This window comes from Rhyacophila brunnea, unplaced genomic scaffold, assembly GCF_057557595.1.
Source record: "Rhyacophila brunnea isolate RB1 unplaced genomic scaffold, BYU_Rbru_1.0 scaffold_12, whole genome shotgun sequence".
NCBI classification, from domain to species: Eukaryota; Metazoa; Arthropoda; class Insecta; order Trichoptera; family Rhyacophilidae; genus Rhyacophila; species Rhyacophila brunnea.
The window spans coordinates 7,651,849-7,672,849 of NW_028232774.1; the positions used below are offsets into that span (position 1 = coordinate 7,651,849).

The 21,001-nt window shown below is 34.9% G+C and overlaps 1 protein-coding gene across 1 annotated transcript in view; it reads left to right on the plus strand.

The window, feature by feature from the left end:
* The window catches only part of LOC147077731 (uncharacterized), a 332,063-nt gene that overhangs the window by 219,200 nt on the left and 91,862 nt on the right, over positions 1-21,001 (plus strand). Inside the window, exon 6 of the mRNA XM_085960707.1 lies at positions 10,372-10,473. Coding sequence (XP_085816833.1) covers positions 10,372-10,473 — 102 coding nt within the window. The remainder of the gene's footprint in view (positions 1-10,371; positions 10,474-21,001) is intronic.

Consider the following 21,001-nt stretch of genomic DNA (forward strand, 5'->3'; position numbering starts at 1 on the left):
TTTAGTCCTTCAAATCCGGTTTATATTTTCATATACTTCAGTGTACTTACATATAGTTTATATTATGTTAATTATGTTTTAGGTTGTGCTTAGCGTTAGATAGAAATAGTGCAAATCAACATTTATTTGTCGATATAATTAAATTAAGGACAGTGACATCTATTTAATTTAAATAAAATCTTGATTATTTCGGGAGCAACTTACGAGTTAAAATTATTGTATGAGTGTAGAAATAAAAACAATAGTACAACATTACAAGTGGTTGGGATAATGATAAAGTATGTGTAAATTAGTTATTTGAAACAAGTCACTTAAATTTGAAGATAAGTGGCGGAGCACACTGCAAGAAGCCTTGCGGTGCGCGCACGTGCACTACGCTGTGCCCAAAGCAAGTACTTTTATGCCTCTCGCACGACGAAATGTGCTTTGTCTAAGTCTTCGTTATATGTTTGGTCTCGTTCTACTGATTAGGTCATTCATTGTGTACCATCTGACTCGCCACCGCCTTCATAGCGTTCGCGAAGTTCCCAATGATAAGCTCCTATCATCAGAAAGTTAAATACGTTGGGTGGATTAAAACGTAGTTATTAGCCATGACAAGTTGATTTTTCAGCAAAATTTACGAAAGTATGAAATTGGTATTAGCAAAATCAGATGTCTATGAGCACGGTCGTTTATGAGAGCCCTTTTATTGTGCACACGGCACGTGTAAATTAACACTCGATCCATATTATTTTAACTAATTAATTTTCCGAATAACGATTCCAGGTCATATTCCCCTTAGCTCTCTAAATCCCAGCAAATAAACAAGAAATTATTAATCTACTGCCGAATCACGAAATATGTGAAGCGAAAAGTTAAGGGTGCAGCAGGTTCCAAAAACAATTTATAATGTTCTGTGGAAGGTGATATGCGATCAGAATCGTAAGGTACCGTTCTTAAAATAGACTATCAAAGTACGTGATCTTACGTAGGGGACACGCGAACAGCCACGACTACCGTGTGGCCATAGATACGTTGTAACTTCCGGAAAAATATCGAAGATTTTCAATTATTTCGTACATTACACAATTCTTTTACTTTCCTTTAATTGTGTCATTTGTCTTCAAGTATCGATTGTGAGTTTCTTTTTCTTTCAAATTCATCTTTTCCGACTTATACGTGTAAATGCTGATACCAAATATCATAATGCCTAAGGGCTTGCGCAGACAGAGCGCGGTCAGGCGGTCTGCGTTCCGCGTTCGGAGTTCGGCGTTCTTTGTACTGTATGGACTTCATACTGTATGGGTACACAGCCGGCGGTCAGACCGCGCCGGTCAATTGGAACGCTAGAGTTCTGGAGTTCTATGCCCGGAATTACAAAGAACGCCGTACCTCCCGTCCAGTCCCGTCATAGGAATTTGAGCAGTCACACAACATAGAGCGAAACCACACGGGGGAGTGAGTACGCAACAGCGGTGCTTTCTCACTTCCACTCGCAGTCGGAATATAGCGGTCTCGCATTATGCAGCGCTTGTGTCAGTACAACGTTTGTAAACAAATGGAATGCTTATTGTTGACCGCCACCTGTCTGCTGTCCCTGAACGTTAGCGGTCAACGGTCGGTTGAACGCAGAACTCCGACCGCTCTCTGTCTGCGCAAGCCCTAAATCCCCCATCAAAAATCCTCCAATCGACAGAGTTGGGAATATAATGATAATATTATTGTAACTGTAAATGAGACAAGGCTAGACCAGGATGCACAGCGAAACAAACAAAAAGAAAGTACCGTTATCTGTTTCTGGGCGGACGAAGGATCGAAAGTAGGTACGGTCAGTCGGCAACCTACCCTTGAGCCTTGAACGTCGCCTGTAAATACGATTTTCCACCTTTTTGCGCCAAAGCGTGCGTTTACAAATGTTATTAATAATTAATTGTTACTTGTCAAGCGAAATATACTTACGTAATGTCCCTGAATCAGTGTTTTTAATAAGTGTAAAAGTGTAAATCAACACCCTACTTAAACCCAGACTTATCAATGCGAACTCCGGTGTGTGGAGCTAACTTTTCATTGGTAATGCCAATTGGACGGACAATAACTGTGTTCCACGAAATCGCTTCGAATATTAATACATATCCACCTAAGTGAAGATTAGTTTAGGTGCCGCCACACGTTGTTTTATATTTTTTTTAAATAGCTCATTCTCTAAAGCTACTAAAAGCTTAATCTTTTGAAAATATGAAATAATATTTAACGTAAAGTAATTACCTGCTACAATAATAGTACCTGTCTAATTTAAAACTGATTTGTATTGCTACAAAAACTATAGGCATGTAGGTACTAAACTGATCTCAATCTAAAAAGAGGTTTTTAAGAGAAATGGATGTTAGCCTCTTGCCTAATCTATTTTGATCATGATCTGGATCGAAACACATTGGAAAACATTATATTATCTAACCACTCGCCCTTCGCTGTATTCTGCAAAACGAAGTGTAAATTCATTGATATATAAAAAAATTCTTTTACATCACACTGTGGTCTTGTATGTTAGGAAAGTAGTATAGAAAAGCTAGCAGGCTTCAAAGTGTGACCTTTCGCAAATGGCAATCGCTCGATGGCCTGTGGACGAAAAGCAGGCCCTATTATTATACAAAATTATATTACGTTATTACAAATTATTACATAATACAAGAATAATTATTCTAAATATTATTCGCAGCATAAAGCATAGGAAGCCAACTTTTTCTTTTTGTGTAGATTGGCAGTAGATTAGAAACAAATTGGGTCATTATTTTTATCGTCTTGTGTGGTTTGAATTTATTCCGGAATGCCTTTACACGCATTTTTATTTTTTCTACCCTCTTTCAGGGATAATTAATTAGGGTAGGTATGCAATTAATTCAATTACACCACGCATTGAAGGCTTCTCGGCGTAGGGTGTAACTATATATTTTGCTGTGATTCATGTTAAATAAGTTATTTTCCATTTACTTAAATGCATAAATTAATTTTCTTCTTATCCCTTGATATTCCCTGATGAGAGGTCGGTAATCATCAAAGTGATTTCCGTGATATTCCCTGATTTACATGTTTGTAATATAGGGATGCAGTAAGTACCCAGTGCATAATATATTAGGTATGCCGCGTAAAGGCAAGAAATAGTCAGACAGCCCAGGATTTCATGCTCGGAAATAAAATTTGTACGTACGTAGATGGCCGTTGCACAGCTCATACAGCATTGGGATCTAATCCATGTCTAAATGAAACACTTAAATAACACTTACTATAAATTACCGGAATACAAGGAAAAGACTGAAGAAAATAGCATATATAATATGTATATCTATCTAGGTAAGTAAATCCGAAATACAAACATATCGTAAGTATATATTATATATTGTTATAAATGATTCAAAAGTAGGTTAGCAAGTAGGTGCTCGTGAGTGATCAACTCGTACCTATCAAATATTTGATAAAAATGACAGCGTTAGTATCAGACAATTATTGATACCAATCAATGTCAAGTAATGTTATTATCATTACTATCTAATGCTCCACGAAAAAAGATTATTTTTTATCTCAATACTATACGGCCATCTCTACCAGCACGACAGTTCACGACGAACTGTGGGTACGGCGAAATGTAATACATACAATTTAGATGTAACCGCCGGATTAACCCTTAAAAAGGGTCCTGGGTTAACACATTATATTTTATTAAAACGTGCCTATTTTTTATTTTAATAATACTTACTCGCCTTGGCTTTTGTACACTAATAACGTTTCGTACCCTATTGACATTATAGACGAAGTAAACATGATCGACGTTGACCGATAATAATTGTATAGACGTTTTTATTTCAGGGCAATCTGAAAAAATACTTTTCCCTTTTGTAAATTAAGTTATATATCAGGCCCTGGCTTTAGCCAAATAGTAAATCCAAGAATGTATCCAGTTGTTTCGACGAGTATTGAATTATTACAATTTATAATTGATTTTAGATTGTAGATTAGCCAGCTGTAAAATATCTTACATTTACAGTCATGGCCCCCCAAGCCAGGATCTTTGGCGGGGCCCTCTACCCATCGCTAAGGTTAAAGGCTGTCTGATTAAATAATGTTCGAGGTCAAATAAAATTCAGTGTATTTTTAGCAGTTTTTTAAGTCATAAAATTATGGAGTTGTCGAGCATCAACCCAAGACAACCAAAAATTTCATTGCATAACCATAATATATAAAAATGGTATTAACCCCGAAGTAAAATAGCACCGCAGGCGACTTTTTTCACTTTTAGAGCAAATTTAAGATGTGTGTTTATCTCATTTATCTGCTCTACCCACCACGCCTGGCGCTCCTGAGCCTTCGCCCTTCGGCCAGAGCCCGGTCAGCCCCCCCTTCTGGGGGCCATGTTTACAGTGTCTTATGTTTTAGTTAATATCGTCACATTTAGTCCGAATGTAGTAGGGAATGTCCGAGACTGTGCTCCGAGAGGGAAGAGATGCTTAAATCGATACAACCAGCTGTTAGGCCCATTGGGCCGTCCGGCCTTGTCGCCACAAATGCCAATTATACTGCATTTGAAGCGGCGTCTTATTTCCGATGTGAAAATCTGTTCACATAGTTTTGTTTGTCTATATTGTTTTAACTTGTTTTTTTTTTTGTTTCTTATTTATCATCAAATTCATTTATTTCCGATAAGTCTCCGTGTCTTTCTCTCCCATAGCACTTTTTATTAAATTACGTCTTTCAGTAAACTCAGTCAAAACTCGTTTGATAGCGTGGCGATGTCAGTATTGGGTATCTGCTCCTGATACATTCTTAGGCGTAAACAACTGCTGATGCTTCACGCCAAACGTAGGGCGTCGTGATACGATCGATTAAGACCGAGTGTAGTGCGGGGTGGGTTGGTTTGGAACGTCCATGTTTGTGTTATCGTATAGTATTCCCACGATTGATGTATTGACCCCACGGTGGCCACACGGCTTAAGCGTCGGCCTATAACGTCATGGGTCCTAGGTTCGAATCCTGGGTCTGGCAAGTAGTTACACGTATTGTTTATTTGTATATGAGTCAGAGTATGGACCTGATAGGTTGAGCAAGTGGCTAACATCCATTTCTCGTAAAAACAAACCTCCACTCTGTTGAGGCCTATATGATCTTATCAGGATCGGACATGGTCGTATTCCCACCTTGATTTCATTATTGTTCTCATCTTGAAAAGGTGCTATGAGCAACGTTCTCTCTCATTTTTCTATTATGTGTGCGGGTCATCAACGCATCTGAGCAGTGGCGTAACTAGGGTTGGTGTCACTCATCAGTGACGGGCATGGTGCGGTAAATTTACACCCCTCCCCCCCACAAACACAAACATATAATTTTTCATTAAAAATTATATTTTTAAGGTAATTAATTTCAGTGATTTTATGTAAGTAATATTAACCCCAAAAACCAAACTTTTTCAAGTGCTTTTTGACTTAAATGACTTTTTAAAAAATAGGTACAACCTCCATTCAATCCACTTTTTTCCAGACTTGAATTCTCCTTGCATATTTGCTGCGGAGCAAATGATGCTATTTTACATTATTTTTGTGTGAGGACTGTGCGGGGGATGAAAACATGTGTGCGGACACATTTGCGCGCGAACACGCGCACACCTCACAGGGAACACTGGCTATGAGTCACTTGAATTCGCACGCATACCTAATGGATGTAGCGTTGTAACAAATAATTGTCATTTTATGAATCTAATTCCGTGCCAAAAGAGTCATGAATCCACACCTCACTTTCTAGCGAGACAATTAGTAGGTATATTGGTCATCTGGTCAGGAACTGAGCCAAAGTAAGTCTAGTAACATGATATCGCATCGAAGTTACACATGGCGAAAATGCCAAAGGTCGTTGAAGGGCTTGAGGTTAACGAGGGAACTTTCAAACAAAAGGTTAGTGGATCACACCGTCGCGACGTTTCCCGTGGATTTACACTTTCAACGCACTAAAATTAGGCGCGCGCGACGGATCGTAAAATAGACTTACCTCAGAATAGATTCTGGCATTGTTTTATTAACAGCTGTGTTCCTCATATTTTATGTGTAATGTTTCTTTATGACAACCTTCATGGCTTTATACGCATGGAAATTATGCCCATAAAGGGAATTACACGGCGGAGAGAGTTCAGACTGAAGATAACCGAACGATCCTTTGTAACAATTTTATTATGATTGGTAATTTTCCGTATCAATATAACGATTTTTAATTTTTAATAGATTTTCCAAAATATATCTTCTACTTTTCCGTGTCCAGAAACTTGTACGTATGCAGTTCGCCGTATCACACTTCACCGTGAAATGTTGTATCGAAAATATATGGCCGTATATAAAAAACCGTCCAACCTCTTTGGGTTATATAGTACCTACTGACATAAAATTCATGTCTAAATAAAAGACGGTTCTTGTCGGTTTACACTTTACAGGAAACCAGCAGCAAACATACTAGATTATTTTTTTATTAATTATTTTTTTTCACAAAATTTTGAAAATACCCGATATACTAGATTATTTTTTAGGTTAGGTTAGGTTTTCATTCTTGAATTCATGAATTTTGCTAAAATCAGCTATGAAAATTGAATCAATGTTCATATTGAATCTAATCAAATTGGAGACCGTATGCTATACGGTCATCTTTTTCCGATAAGAAAGCTCACGGCGAACTGTGCCACGGTGAAATGTTTTAAAATTTATATGTAACCCCATATCCGCTTAATATAATATCAATTTTCACGCCATTTCCGTTACCATACGGCTGCGGTGATTCTGGACAACATTTTCATGTCTGCCTCTGCGAGTACTGAGCTTAAATCGATTCCGAAAGATTTTTAAGCCAGGGCGTTCTTTTACTGTCAGGGCCACGTTTACTGAAAACATTTCTTTGCATAATTCAGTGCAGATGTTGTGAGTGCTTCTCCGGATTTCGCCTCATATGCCCATGCTATTTTTATAGTTTCAACTTTATTAGTCGTTTTCATTATTGATATCATCGTCAGTCTACAGGAACCCACTACTGGATGAAGTGCTTTCCAAACTAATTATATCCGACTCTGTCCCATGTATTGAGTTGTTATATAAGTCTAACTTATGGACATTTTGGACATTTCGCGTACTCTTTTAGGAGAGATATAAGAGTACACGGTGTGATAGAGGTCGCCAAGCTGATGAAATGGTAATGGGATGGAATGCTGCTCAGCAATTAGGCAACCGCTGGATAAATGCCATCATACAGTGGACCCCAAGGAGCACTAAACAATCTTAGAGTCTTCCGATTAACGGAACGTAGCATGGAAAGATGCATAACGTGGAAATACCACAAAAAACTAATGGATCAGAAGGCCTCGATAGAGGTCGCCAAGCAGATGGAATAGCAATCGCTTGACAAATAACTAAACGGCATTAAACAACCACAGAGACGTAATAAAACCCACTGGATAGAGTGGATAGACGAACTTATAAAGTTTGGTGGATGTGCATACCACCGAAGAACTAGGGAGCGAGAAGAGTGGATTGAGTTACGGGAGGACTTTATCCAGCAGTGGATCGACTCCGGTTGGTGATTCAGACTAATCAATAAACACTGTTTACATATACGATTTAGAATACGTGTCAGCAAATTAATCTATGTAATCATTTTTTACAACGTTTTTATTAGCTCGTATTCTTGTTTGTCCGGTGTTTGTTTGTCCAGTACAAATCTTGCAATCGCAATATATCAGAACACGATGCCAATGCATTCTTTTAATACTTTTAGCCATCTTCAAGCAGCATTGAATTCATTTTCAGTTAATTCTGTTTTGTATGGAAAGTTATTTCAGAAAAATCCGTAAAAAGTAAAAGACTATTATTGGTTGCTAAGGGGGTGGTCCTAGCAACTAAATTATTAATATATACGTGCGTTACTATGGAAATCTAAATAAAATGTCAAAATGACATTTCAGTATTCTTTTTTTTTTTTTTTTTTTTAATTGTTTTTCAGTATTCTATATTTGTTTGTTTGTTTGCTTGTTTGTTTTTTATTCACTTCATATCAAGTACAAGTTTGAGCATATTGAGCCTTATAATTCATCAGAAAATTTAAAAACGCTGTATATAATAAGTTCTTTTTTATCTTGTAATTATTTGTTATTAGATTGTAACGTTCTAAAATCAATGACTGTAGGTACCTATTCTGACAGATATACAAAATCGTTACCTTATTAGGTCCGCGAAATCAACGAATGATACTTGATCCATGGTCAAAACATAATATCGCGATGACCAAAAGTGAGTGATGTGATAGGTGGCAAAGGCCATCTGAAGGTTTTTCTGGACGCTGTTGAAAGTTAGTGTGACAATAGGTCGTGAAGAGACCTCGAACGACGGCCGGAATGCGAAGGGCGGATCTATGAGGCTCAAGGGCGGCAGTCAGCGACGCTGTTGGGGCCGCCTACTGAGCAGGAGAATATGGGTAATTACAATGCTATTATTATCTTCAGTCTATACGAATAAGCAGGATTATGATGCTTGAATGGATGTGAAAATTAGCAGAACGCCCTATGATGTATGTAACTCAGGGAGATGTTATATTTTCGTATTTTAAACACGTATCCGTCTTACTGTTTCACGAGTTTTTCGAATTATATCTGAATATCGGTCCGTTATTAATTTCTAATAATATCCCTTTACTGCATGATTTTTTTTTTGAAAATTTTTATTTTTTCTTGGTGTCAAAATGCCTTGTGAATGAAGGAAAATAATAAAAAATTTTTTTTCGAAAATTTCATTAAATTTTGTATGTTACTGCGTGGTGTCGCAGATTTACGACATTTGGAAATCTTACATTTCAGTATGACAAAATACAAAACCAAATGAAAACAATTATAAAAAACTAATGTACACACCTTATTTGATGTGTAGATATTTTTATTCAACCAATTTCAATCTTCTGTATATATTTTTTTAAATTTATTTACAAATACGGATTTTCGCGTACATACGAATTCGTCAACTGTCAAAGCAGAAATGCAGAGACTATAATGCAGAAATGCTTTATTTCTTGAAATGACCAAACAAAATCGGTAAAGTAGGATATTTATGGTAAAACAGTTTTCTAGGCACCGAAAAAGGATATTATTTGATAATTTACACAGATGGCATTTGCTAAATCGAAATAGTTTGAAATGTCGCAAATTTGCGACACTATGCAGTAAAGGGATATTATAGCGCTATTTATTTTTTTCAGGATGAATTATCGAGGTATAGTGGGCAAGGAAATAACAACCCCTGTATATATAATAATAATACGCAGTTACGATGAGTTAATTATCAATTTATATTTAAAATAGTGTATCTTAACTTTTTATTTAACTAATCTGTTGTAGATTGATTTGGTGAGCCTTTTTTGTTTTGTTTTGTCTTCGGAACTTTTAGTCTTTCATATAAGATTTTTTTAATTTTTTTTTTATTAACATAATATTTAATGTCAATTTAGTAGTTGATGATTTTAAACAATTTATTCTCGAAGCTAAAACAATACATAGGTACCTGTGTATTATATAAATGACATAATTAATAACTTTAATATTAATACTATCGACCGAAGGTACTTGATGGAATTTGATTTTTAATTCTGTTTACAAACACTTCAACTATTAGTAATTTGTTTGTTATATTTTTATTGTGATCCTTGACTTAATAGGTAAGTGATAAAGTTTTTACCTACTTAATTGTATTAATTTATTACCTATATAAGTTAGAATTAACTGTATTCGCTGTCAGTTTGTATTTACCATTGGTGAAACTCGGGTCGCAAAAAACGACTCAAATGGAATAGTAAGTTTAAATAAAGTTTTAACTTCTGTAAATGAGATTATACTTTTTTTTCAATCTATACCTAATATTCTTGTCAAATCGATATCAGATACTAGTTCTGACGATGAGGTTGTAGCTTTAAGCAAATGTCAACACCGATCAGTTGAAAATTATATTATTAACAAAAACTCTTTTTTAGACAATTATTAGGTACATCAATTCATTTAATGTTAAATATAAGTGTAATACAATATAATATTATCAGTGGCGTCCGGTCCATAGACGCTGTGGATGCAGAGCATCCTCAGAAATAATCGATAAACGACTATGTAATAATATTATGACGTAGTCACTTAGCGTTTATTTTGCTCAATTTTACTTTTTCTAATTATTGTTCTATACTATGTAAGCATATTATTTTATTTATTTCTATGGCCTGAAGATCTAAGTTTTACAATTAAGTTTACAAAAGTTTTAAACAATATGAATTTGTCGATGTACTATTAATTGTGCACTTTGATACCTTCTTATGCCATTATTTTACACATTGTTCCAGGCTGAATTAGCAGCCGCTGTGAGACGGCGTGCCCGAGGAGACACCAGCGAAGAAGACGAAGACCTTGGACTCCCGAGAAGTCCGCCTGCTTCACCACCCAAGGTATGGATTTTAATCTTATGTTTAATTTAATAATCTACAACAGTCTTCAAGTTTCGAACGCCTGCGAATCCTACGCTTAGAATGTTATTTTCTTGAAACCGTAACAAAAATGAGTTTAATTAGTAGTCTCATGATTATGTGCAAACATCGCATTTGTACTCATATATTGTGACTATGTAGGAAATATCAAGATATGTTACGGCTTACTTAATATTTTTGTTTAGTGAAATATTATTATTAAAGAATGAATACTTGTTAAGGCTATACCTCAGCTGAGGCATGGTCTAAAAATATCGTGACTAGGCGATGCGCGGATTGTGCAAATGACGCGAGCCGAACGAAATATAATTTGTCATTAAAATCCAACATGCGTCCATTTAATATTATGTTTATTGTTATATTACTAATAATAATAGTGTATTCATTGACATGTTTTCTTTTCCAAGTGCATGCGGAACGTTTTTTAGTCATCTTTACACGATTTAAGAATATATTCCTCCGACGCCATCACAACACAAATTGACGTGCTCACAAGTCGACTATCGCTCTCCGAATGGCAACGCGGCCGAAATTACGTCCCACATAGTGTTGAAAATTATTTGCCGTTTCACTTATGTACGCTCTTAATAGTTGTTAAAGCTAATAAAATAATTTCGTGTGCAATCAACAACACACCATTACAATGAAGTTAAGACGCCGTCTACATATAGTGACACACAACGGCGTGAAATGGCGTAGGCGTGGCATTTCGTTCGGTTTTATGTCACATTTTATGACAGTATTACATTCAGAATGTAAGGGCTGGAGGGAGGATTTTAAGATACACCAAAAATTGTAGAACCCCTGCCAACATTATCGATTATCTACACCGATTAAATATCAAACGGACATTCGTTAATAATTGATAAACGTTTACGTACATACGTGGACTAAATAGGGCGGACATATTAATTGAATAATCAATACATACAAATTGTAACTGAACTGAAGATATCGCAGACACTGCAAAATATCAGGTTTGCCAGCCCCCGTAGTCCAAGCCATAAAATATTCATTGTAAAAATACCATATTTCAGCGTTCATGGGTTATATAAGTTGCCGAGCGTACCCGGTGTATTCACCATATAGGTATATGAAAATATTTTACGATACGTGTTTCACTCACATCATGAGTACCTACCAAAATTGAATGTTTGAGTTGTAATGATATAATTCTGTGGTTCCGGGACTTCCGGGAGAAATGTTCTAAAAATAATATTTTAATTCTGGATTTATATGTTTTTTATATAATTATTGAAGGCACCCCCCCCCCCCCCGAACAACGATAAGCGGGACATATTTCGCACATTGAGTAGATTCTTGTGAACGTTTTAATGTATCGAAAAGGTTTATCCTTCACTCTTAGATGATGCTGTAAGGCTTTGAAAACTGCTTTATCCAAGATCAACGATTAGCAGAACAAAGAAGGCGGATGTTAGCGGTGTGAGCTTGTTTTAGGTTTCGCCTTTCGGCATCTTCAGTCACTATGCGCACTCACCAATGGCAAATATACACCGCCGACTTCATATCAACCAAGGCCAACTTTGAGGCATTCGAAAAATTTTCTGGGTCATATGGAGGACGGAATAAATCCGATCCCTCCTTAGATTCGTCACTTTCAACTCCTGACTCCTCTGTTTCGGCAGAGTTTCAGTACACGGGTACAGAGGACACTTCATGTCATTAAGGCTATACTACAGCTGGGGCACGGTCTAAAAAGATCGTGACCACGCGACGCGAAGATTGTGCAAATGACGCGTGCAGAACAAAACACAAGTCAACATGCATCCATTTAATGTTATGTTTATTGTTCTATTACTAATAATAATAATATATTCATTGACGTGTTTTCTTTTCCAAGCAAGTGGGTAACGTTTTTTAGTCATTTTTATACGATTTAAGAATTAATTCCCCTGTCGCCATCACAAAATATATTGTCGTGTTCCCAGCTCGACTTTCGCTCTCCGATTGCCAGCCAGTCAGAAAGTTCGACGCACCTATAGTTGGAAATTATTTGCCGTTTCACTGAAGTACCGTCTTAAAGATAAATGGCGGCATAGCAAGTCAAGATTCTTTTTATTTTCTAAAACTCTTTCTTTAAGCACTAAGGTGCATGGTTGCTACATCAGTCCCGTGCAGCATCGCTTCGGGACAAGGAAGTGTGGCACTAAAATCTTTTCATTCTGACACGTTTATAGCGTCATGGAAGGCTGCCGAGCACAAACCGCGGCTGCATATACATGGCGGGTGGAAATGGTGAAACTCAAATCATTGACAATGAATACATTTAAGTATTGTTTATATATGGTATACAATAAAATACCTACCTACTACATAAGTGAAGGATCAAGACGTATAAAACGTTTTGAATATAAAGAAGTGTTTGTAAAGAAACCCGTAGTAATACTTGATCGGTTACTTGGGTAGCAAGGTTTTTACCTTCTTTTATTTTATTTTGCCCGAAGATGCTGCAACGCAAAACCGGGGTCGCAAAAAATGATTGAAATGGAATTGTACAAAACTCGAAAAATTTGAATCTAAGGCATAAAGCCCACCAACGCGGCGCTCGGTGCGCTCTCTACGAAGTAGGACCCCTCCCACCCGCGCATTACCCTTCACCTATGTAATAAGGGGCTCAAGGAGCACAAAATAATTATTATTATCAGCGTCTCTCATAACAAAGCAATAAAAATATTATTAAATTTCTCGGGGCTTGTAATTAATATTCACGATGATATTATATCAGCGAAATATCGGCACGCAATAACTAAACAAAGAGTTCACTGTTATTAAATAATGGCTTCTCGCCCGTCTATCGACGACGCTGCCAGAAGCGTAATTTTGTTTGCCGTGTTCAATGAATGGACTACGTTGTATTTTCGTTAATTCGTATCGCTGAGAAGCCAAAAAACGATGAATCATGGGGCAGGCGGGCACAATGCGTCGTCAAATCCAGTGTGCGCTGGCGTATTTGATTACGTTGTATTTTCGATGATTTACACGCCACTTGTGAAATTTTGCGCGAGAGCCCCACTCGCTCCTTTAAGTGGGTTTTACGCCTAACCTATTATTTGTTTATTTAAAAGGTCATGTTGTGAATGTCCTAAATTAATAATTCGTTATGTACACATTTTTTTAATGAAATGACTGAAATCGTTTAATGTTGGTACAACCCTCACTTGATCAAGCACACCATGTGAGAGAAACATGCATCGTAACAATATATTTGTTTATAATTATTATATTGTGAATACCAAGTTATTGTTACATACCTACCACGAAGTAAGAGCTGAATCTCTTGCAAAGATTAAAGTTATTAGTTGCTTAACGCCTATTTGTGATTTGATTGATGCGTTATATATTTGGATTTATTGTTATTTTAATCAATTGACGTTCTTTCAGTATGTTAGTTATTCCATTGTAATCATATATTACTTTGTTTCATACTGGTTGCTTTTCTTTTGTTGTCTAGCTGGATAAAATATACAATTTGCTAGTATGCATAAAAAAAACTCTTTGCTCAACGTCTTAACCCGTTATTATTTTTCCGCTAATCATAACGATAAATATTATTATGCAAACACTTTGATTGAATATGTGCATTCGTTCTTCTCAAACATTTTCGCATATATCGGATCATACAATAATAGGTAATATTGTATTATGAAAAATAGCACGATATAAACTATACACCGGGCTTGTTAAAGACACATAATTTGTTAGATTTTATGTTAATTGTGTGGTTTTTGATTTTGTAGTATTTACTTTGACGGTTGCCTTCGGACGGCATCCATTTAAATCCAGCGGAATATATAACTTCTTTTTAAAAATTTTAATAGTCTCTTTGTTTCAAACGATAAAGGAGATTCAGATAAGTCTCCATGTATCTTTAATGTTTCTATAAATGCACTGTATCTGTGAACCAAAGATGACTTTGATCCATTTTATCTTGTTATAAATAATTCTTACCCAAATTCCAGTGTTTTCTATAGCACCTACATTATTTTATAGTGTACACACTTAGAAGATCTTGGCGTCCATGTTATTCATATACTTACTTACATAACATTCATAATGTTTTTTTATTTCTATTGATATCCATTTAAGTGTAAGTATATTATTATGTTAATGTTTCACTGTTAGTTAGCTGGCTACTCTGGTTCCAATACCGTTTGTCGTCCTTTAAACCTAAGAAGTATTTATTATTTACTTATATCATTAATACGTATTTTAATCAGGGTTTCGAACCGTCTTTTTTGTTTTGGCTTTCGTTCCGCTTCAAATAAAAAATATAATATATTTAATTCCAATTCGAAGCCCTGATTTTAATTGTTGTTTTTTTAAAATATCAAGATTTAACATTGTGGAGGAAACATCAAGGCCACATACATAAAGAATTTAGAGTCTTAAGACATAGACTTAGACACAACGAACCTATTTTAAAATATACTCTTTTGTAGAAAAACATGAATATACGCGATGGAGATTTTTGATTATATTTATATTAATTATCAGTATTAGGTAACATTAAATCGTTGACCCGTAGTAGATTGACTAACAGTCGGTTGCACGATTACGTGTTATTATCTTCAATTTATCTGAATTATCTTCAATTAAATTTAACTCACAGTTTAGGGATCACTGATTTCGTCTGCTCATTCACCGATGGTTGATCGCCAACTATACGAATTGCTCCAGTTAACAAACGATGCTGAACTTATGGAATAATATTAATACATTAACACCAATGGTCACCAACCGACGAGACGTATTTGATGCGTTACAAGTTTATATAGTTAATGTATTTTACTTGCACTCTTAGTTCAATCTTGTTTCTCAGTGTTCACTCGGAAAATTTGAGCCCAGTTTCATGATAACGTATAATTCCGAAGTAAACATAGAAATACGTTCTGTATGGGCAGGTGTAATCAAAGAAAGAAAGGTTACAGGTGGAGATACCTAGTAGACAAGGGAAGGTTATATGAAAGTTGGAGAGGTCAGTGTTGCCATCTTTTTATCTGCTGATTATAGTACAAAGGCGTAAAAAATATAGTATTTCGGAAAAATATATAGTACAGGAACATTTTTCGTATTGAATTCTTTAAAATTATAGTATTTTGGTATATTTGGTGAAAAATTATAGTATTTTACATTTTTCGCGGAATCAAAATTATAGTATTGTACTATAATTATAGTACGGTTGGCATCACTGCAAGAGGTATACCTCTACGTTTATTTAGTGATTAATATTGGAAACTACCTAACTTCTTGACATAGGTATAAAATAATTTGCGTTTTAAATGGGATAACTTTTGTTTATTTTGTCAATACTCAAAAGATGCGTTTTTTTTTCAAATAACATGGTTTACCTCTCGGTTGTAGACATGATTGTTGCCCGGAAGGGGGAGGTGAACTGCGGAGATCGGACATAATAAACTTTGTCAGTCATACTTATTTGTTTTCATTCAACAAGGAATAAAAATTGCAGGCGGTGATTGTTAATTTGTAAAATTCAATTAATTCAATTCCTACACTATAGGTAGGCTGTAGAGATCCGATAAGAATGTGTACACTTTGTGAGTCATACCTATTCGTTTTCATTGAATTAAGAGTACAAATTGCAGATGGTGTCGGTTAGTGTTTTAAAATTCATATTACCTTTGCCTAAACCAAACCATAATAGATAAAGAATATTCTTAAACTATCTAAAATTATGTATGATTTAATGGCATACTTTGAAATATTTTATCAACTTTATAGGCTTGGTTTATACAGGATTTAATTGGATTTTAGAAAAGAACTGACATCATGTGCAATTTTTATTTATTAGTTTAATGAAAACAAATAAGCATGACTGACAAAGTTTAGTGTAACTATTAATGCACTATTAACAGCCTACCTCCACCCTTCGCCACTATTTGATAGTGATGTGTGTTGTCACGTGATACTAGTAATCCGCCCCTACGTGACAATATTTATTTAACCGTCATCAGATTCGTATCACGCGCTTTAAAGCATGAAATGTTTTATGTATATTAGGGATCACATTATGTAAGTGTCTAACCAATTTTAGACATCATTTAACAAAAAGGTAGAAATACACACGAAACAGCTTTGACAAATTAATGTAAACAACCCGTAAACTATTCATATTTATACAGTCGAACTTGGTTATTACGAGTCACATAACACAAAAAGTCGAAAATAAAAAATCTGAAAACCTTCGTAAAAATCCCCGAAACAAGCATAGCATTCACAAACTATAAAAGACGTTGTTTATTGTAATGAACGCTGGTTCACAAACCTTATATTTTTTACTTATTTCAACCATATACGTGGATACAATATTGTCGGCGAAAATACCAATTAGGTAGGTAATTAGACACTTTGCTAGTGTCATAAACGTACTGCGATCCCGGCGGTATCCTGTCCGGTCGGATTTTATTGCTTAGGGTCGAAATGTTTTTAAACGATCGACACATTAACAGTTTTAAGAAAAAATTTTACGATATTTTTGCTCGGTACCTATATCCGATAAGTTGATCGTTATAACAGTGAATACATGTATGGAGAAAATCATAAACTAAAATGTCAACGAATGTTTCCTCATTACATCTGAGATCTCGCTATATCCGTGAACGTAATAACCGAGTGCGACTGTATATGAAAATATTCACATTTAAATATTATATGCTGGAAAGAATTTTCCATCGTCGAAGAATTGTGGGCGTAGAATCTTCCGGATATTCGCCAAGACGAGATGATGTGTTGCTGAATGCACTTTTTATACTGTACCTAAATAGATATAGCAATCAGAATAGTGTATTGATTTTAAGATGTAAAAATAACTCTAGAATTCAGGAGGAACTCTCTTTAATAAATTATTCCGTAGTAAGTTTCTGTAAAACAAGTCTGTCTTAGCTACAAATGTGTTTATTACATTTATACTATTTTTTTTGTAGATAAGTATTTCACATTATACCTATGTTCTATTTTCTTTGAGATAAATTGTATGTTCCGTCATATAATATAAAAACTGATATGATGTTTCTATGTTCAGCACGTCTGTCTGTTTCGCATCTCTATGAATTCACGAATCGTGTCTGGCAATGCACGCTATCTCAACTATTTCAATTTGCACTGTCCTCTTTGAAGAACGACCACTCTTACCAAACCAATCTCTTTGTTATACCGAAACAATTGCAGGATTAATAGATAACATATTATCAGCTATTTATTATAAAGTTTATACTTCATAGTGAATTTTTCGATTGGGTTTATTTTGAATAATATTTTGTTAAATTTAGGTTAGGTGACAGCATTTCTAAGCCGGCTCTCACGTCAAAACTCGTCTCGCCTGCAACGTGTCGAATACGTCGATGTGACGTCATCGTTATTCACACAACACACGTTGCCAAATGGGGCTCCGCAGATTGGACGAATGCGACTTTTTAGTTTGAAAAAAAAACATCTACTGTTGCAACGACAAGTTGCATGCTTCTCTGATAACTCCATTATAATTGTTTTAAAACATTTTTTTTTGTTAACTTTACGATATTTCGATTAAGTATATAGTAATATGTCGATAACTGTTATATTATATATAGGGATCGTAGGCATGAGCCTATGATCGCTCTGAAAATATCTTTATAGCCCGAAACAGCTGTCAATATAAATTAAGTACCTACTCAAATTTCGTTGAAATTATCAAAAACTTTTTTTAAAAATGTGTTTTTGTGTGTTCCTGGTTTTAGGTTTCATCATACATACATTTTGACAAATAGAAAAATGTAGCTTGGTCATATTATTTTTATCAAGGGACGCCCGGAGTCTCTTCATTCATATTAGGTACATGTATTTTTCAATAGGGTATCTTCCGGGCCAGAAGTGTGTGTATATGAATTATAATATATTTGAAAATTGTAAGATAATTCGTTATACATACTTACTACTATATAACGTAAATTCACCGGCTACTAAAAGGTGTTTTGTACCAACTGAAGCATAACCGATTCATTCGATACATCTGTAGTCGATCAATGAACATTAGTTACATTTTTGTTAATAATAAAGAAAATTAAATTAAAAAAAAAAAAGAATTTGTGAAAATGTTGATATAGAATAGATAGGTATCTGGTTGGAAGTAATTAAGCTACTTATTATATTTAATTATTTCTAATAGACTGCACCTAATTTGTTGAATATTGAGATCGACCGATATAATAATATATTTATATATGTATTACAATAAAAAAATATAAAATTAATCAGTTTTCTTTTATCAATCCATCTGTTGATTAATTTTCACTTTTGTATCTTGAGCGAAGAACCAAACCGATTTGTGTGCAAGTTCTTCAACGTATTAATAGATGGCGTTGGTGTTGATTCGCGCGTTGTAAAAGTAAGTCTTTATTTTCATAGTAGAAAATAAAATAAATTATCGTTATATTTTTACCATGTACAAAGAAAACGTCGCGAAATGTATTGAATAGCTTGTTCACACGATAATATATTGAAATAATAATATAATGCTTACCTATATAATTGTATCGTGTCCTTTTCAATAATGGTTTGCTTGTGGATTATTATTTCGATATCTGCACGTCGTTTTCAACGGAAAACTTCGTAACCAAATTATAAACATACGATAAGTACTTTCCTTATTGTCATATATTTATTTTATATGCGGAATCAAAGCTGCACATGACTGATGTAGTAACTAGGTGCATACCTAGAAAGAGTGTTTAGAAAATAAACAAAATAATATTGACGTGATCTGCCGTCCTTTAGTTACACGAAGTGTCCTCTGTACCCGCGTACTTACTACCTTTATACGTCCACCAAAACAGAGGAGTCAGGAGTTGACCTAGTATCAAATAAGATTTACTAGAATCTAATACGAAAGTTATGGTGTACAAAATCTATTTTTTTTTTTAAATATTTTTATGAGGGCGTTGTTTGAAAGTCTTGTACCTATTAGCCCGGTCGCACATAGAAAAACGTCTCGACTATAATATGTTAATAAATCAAAACCGAAATGACGCTACGCGGCTAGCCGAAAAGATTGAATGCATGCTATTCTGCCTGGTATCGACATCTAGTGAAATTATTTGTTACACTCGCCAAGCAGATGTGTTTTCTACCAAAAATGTCGCACCGACGCTGTGTGCGGCCGTACATTAAGTTACATGTGTTTTGTGAATCTATCTAACAGCACCTATCTTACTGCTGTTAAAATAAAGCACTTATTGCAATAATAAAAACCAACTTCGTGTAATTGTTACAATAAGTGCTAATATTTTGATACAAACCTACCCTAAGTTTGATACTATTTATCACTTTAGCGTTCGATAAGTATAGAATAGACCCACTGCAAGGGTTTTTTACAAAGTTATTTCAATGGGAAGGATGTATTTGTTTCTTATTTTTCTTCATTACAGTTTTAGCATTAACTTCAACTTTAGTTACTTTTAATCGCAGTGAGTTTGATATATCTAATTTATTTTGGTATTTAGTTTTAATGTTAACTATAGCCGAAAATCCGACCTCACATAGATATGAGGTAGTAAAGAGGAGGAGGAGGACTTTCATAGCTTCATCGACCAGGCAAGGATAATTATCAGCAACTGAGAGACAGAATTTCGTTTGAAACTATTTTTCAGTGACGTATCTTCTGATAAATCAATGAGTTCTTCACTTGCTTTTGTTGACATACTAGTTGGTAAGTCGTCTTGAAATGGGTTACAAATCCAACGCAACGAATCAAACTTTTTCATCTCTTCCCCAAAATAGTCGTCAAAGTTATTTATCAACAGTGATAAATGACTGGAAATTTCAGACAGTACGTTCATCTTAGGCTGCACTTGGTTTTCAATAATAAAAGTTTCAAGTGTTTCAAAACTACTAATTTTTAGGAATTATAAATAACTGAATGAAATATAAAATTTATCACTTCCTATTTTTTTTTAATTCATGTATACAGTGACGAGGGCCCACTCAATATTCGCTCGCGACCCATAGTTTGGGAAACCATGACCTAGACAATTTGTCGTATTCCAGTTGAGATGAATTTATATCTGTGACGGAACTCGCAGCCATTTCTATTGACATTTCTCACTTATTTGACCGGCAATTAATTATTGTTTTATGAATACGTCACCCGTTATAATAAAAATATGCTACTTTATAATATGAAACACCTAATACTTGCAGGGAAAAATAAGTAAGTATTATGTATTCCGATTGTAAAAGGTTCATTAAATGTATGTATAAAACGATATTTTAAAAAAAAAACTGGAACCGGTCCTGACAATTTCTGAATTAGTATGTATTTTATAATATTTTTACTCATATTATATAATATGTCTTTCCACCAACAATTGACAATTAAGACACTTAAATTCAGTGACGTCCCTAGACAAAATGCCGCCCCTAGGCAGCGTCAAAATGCCGCCCCATTTTTTTTATATCTAAGAAATGTGTTGTATCG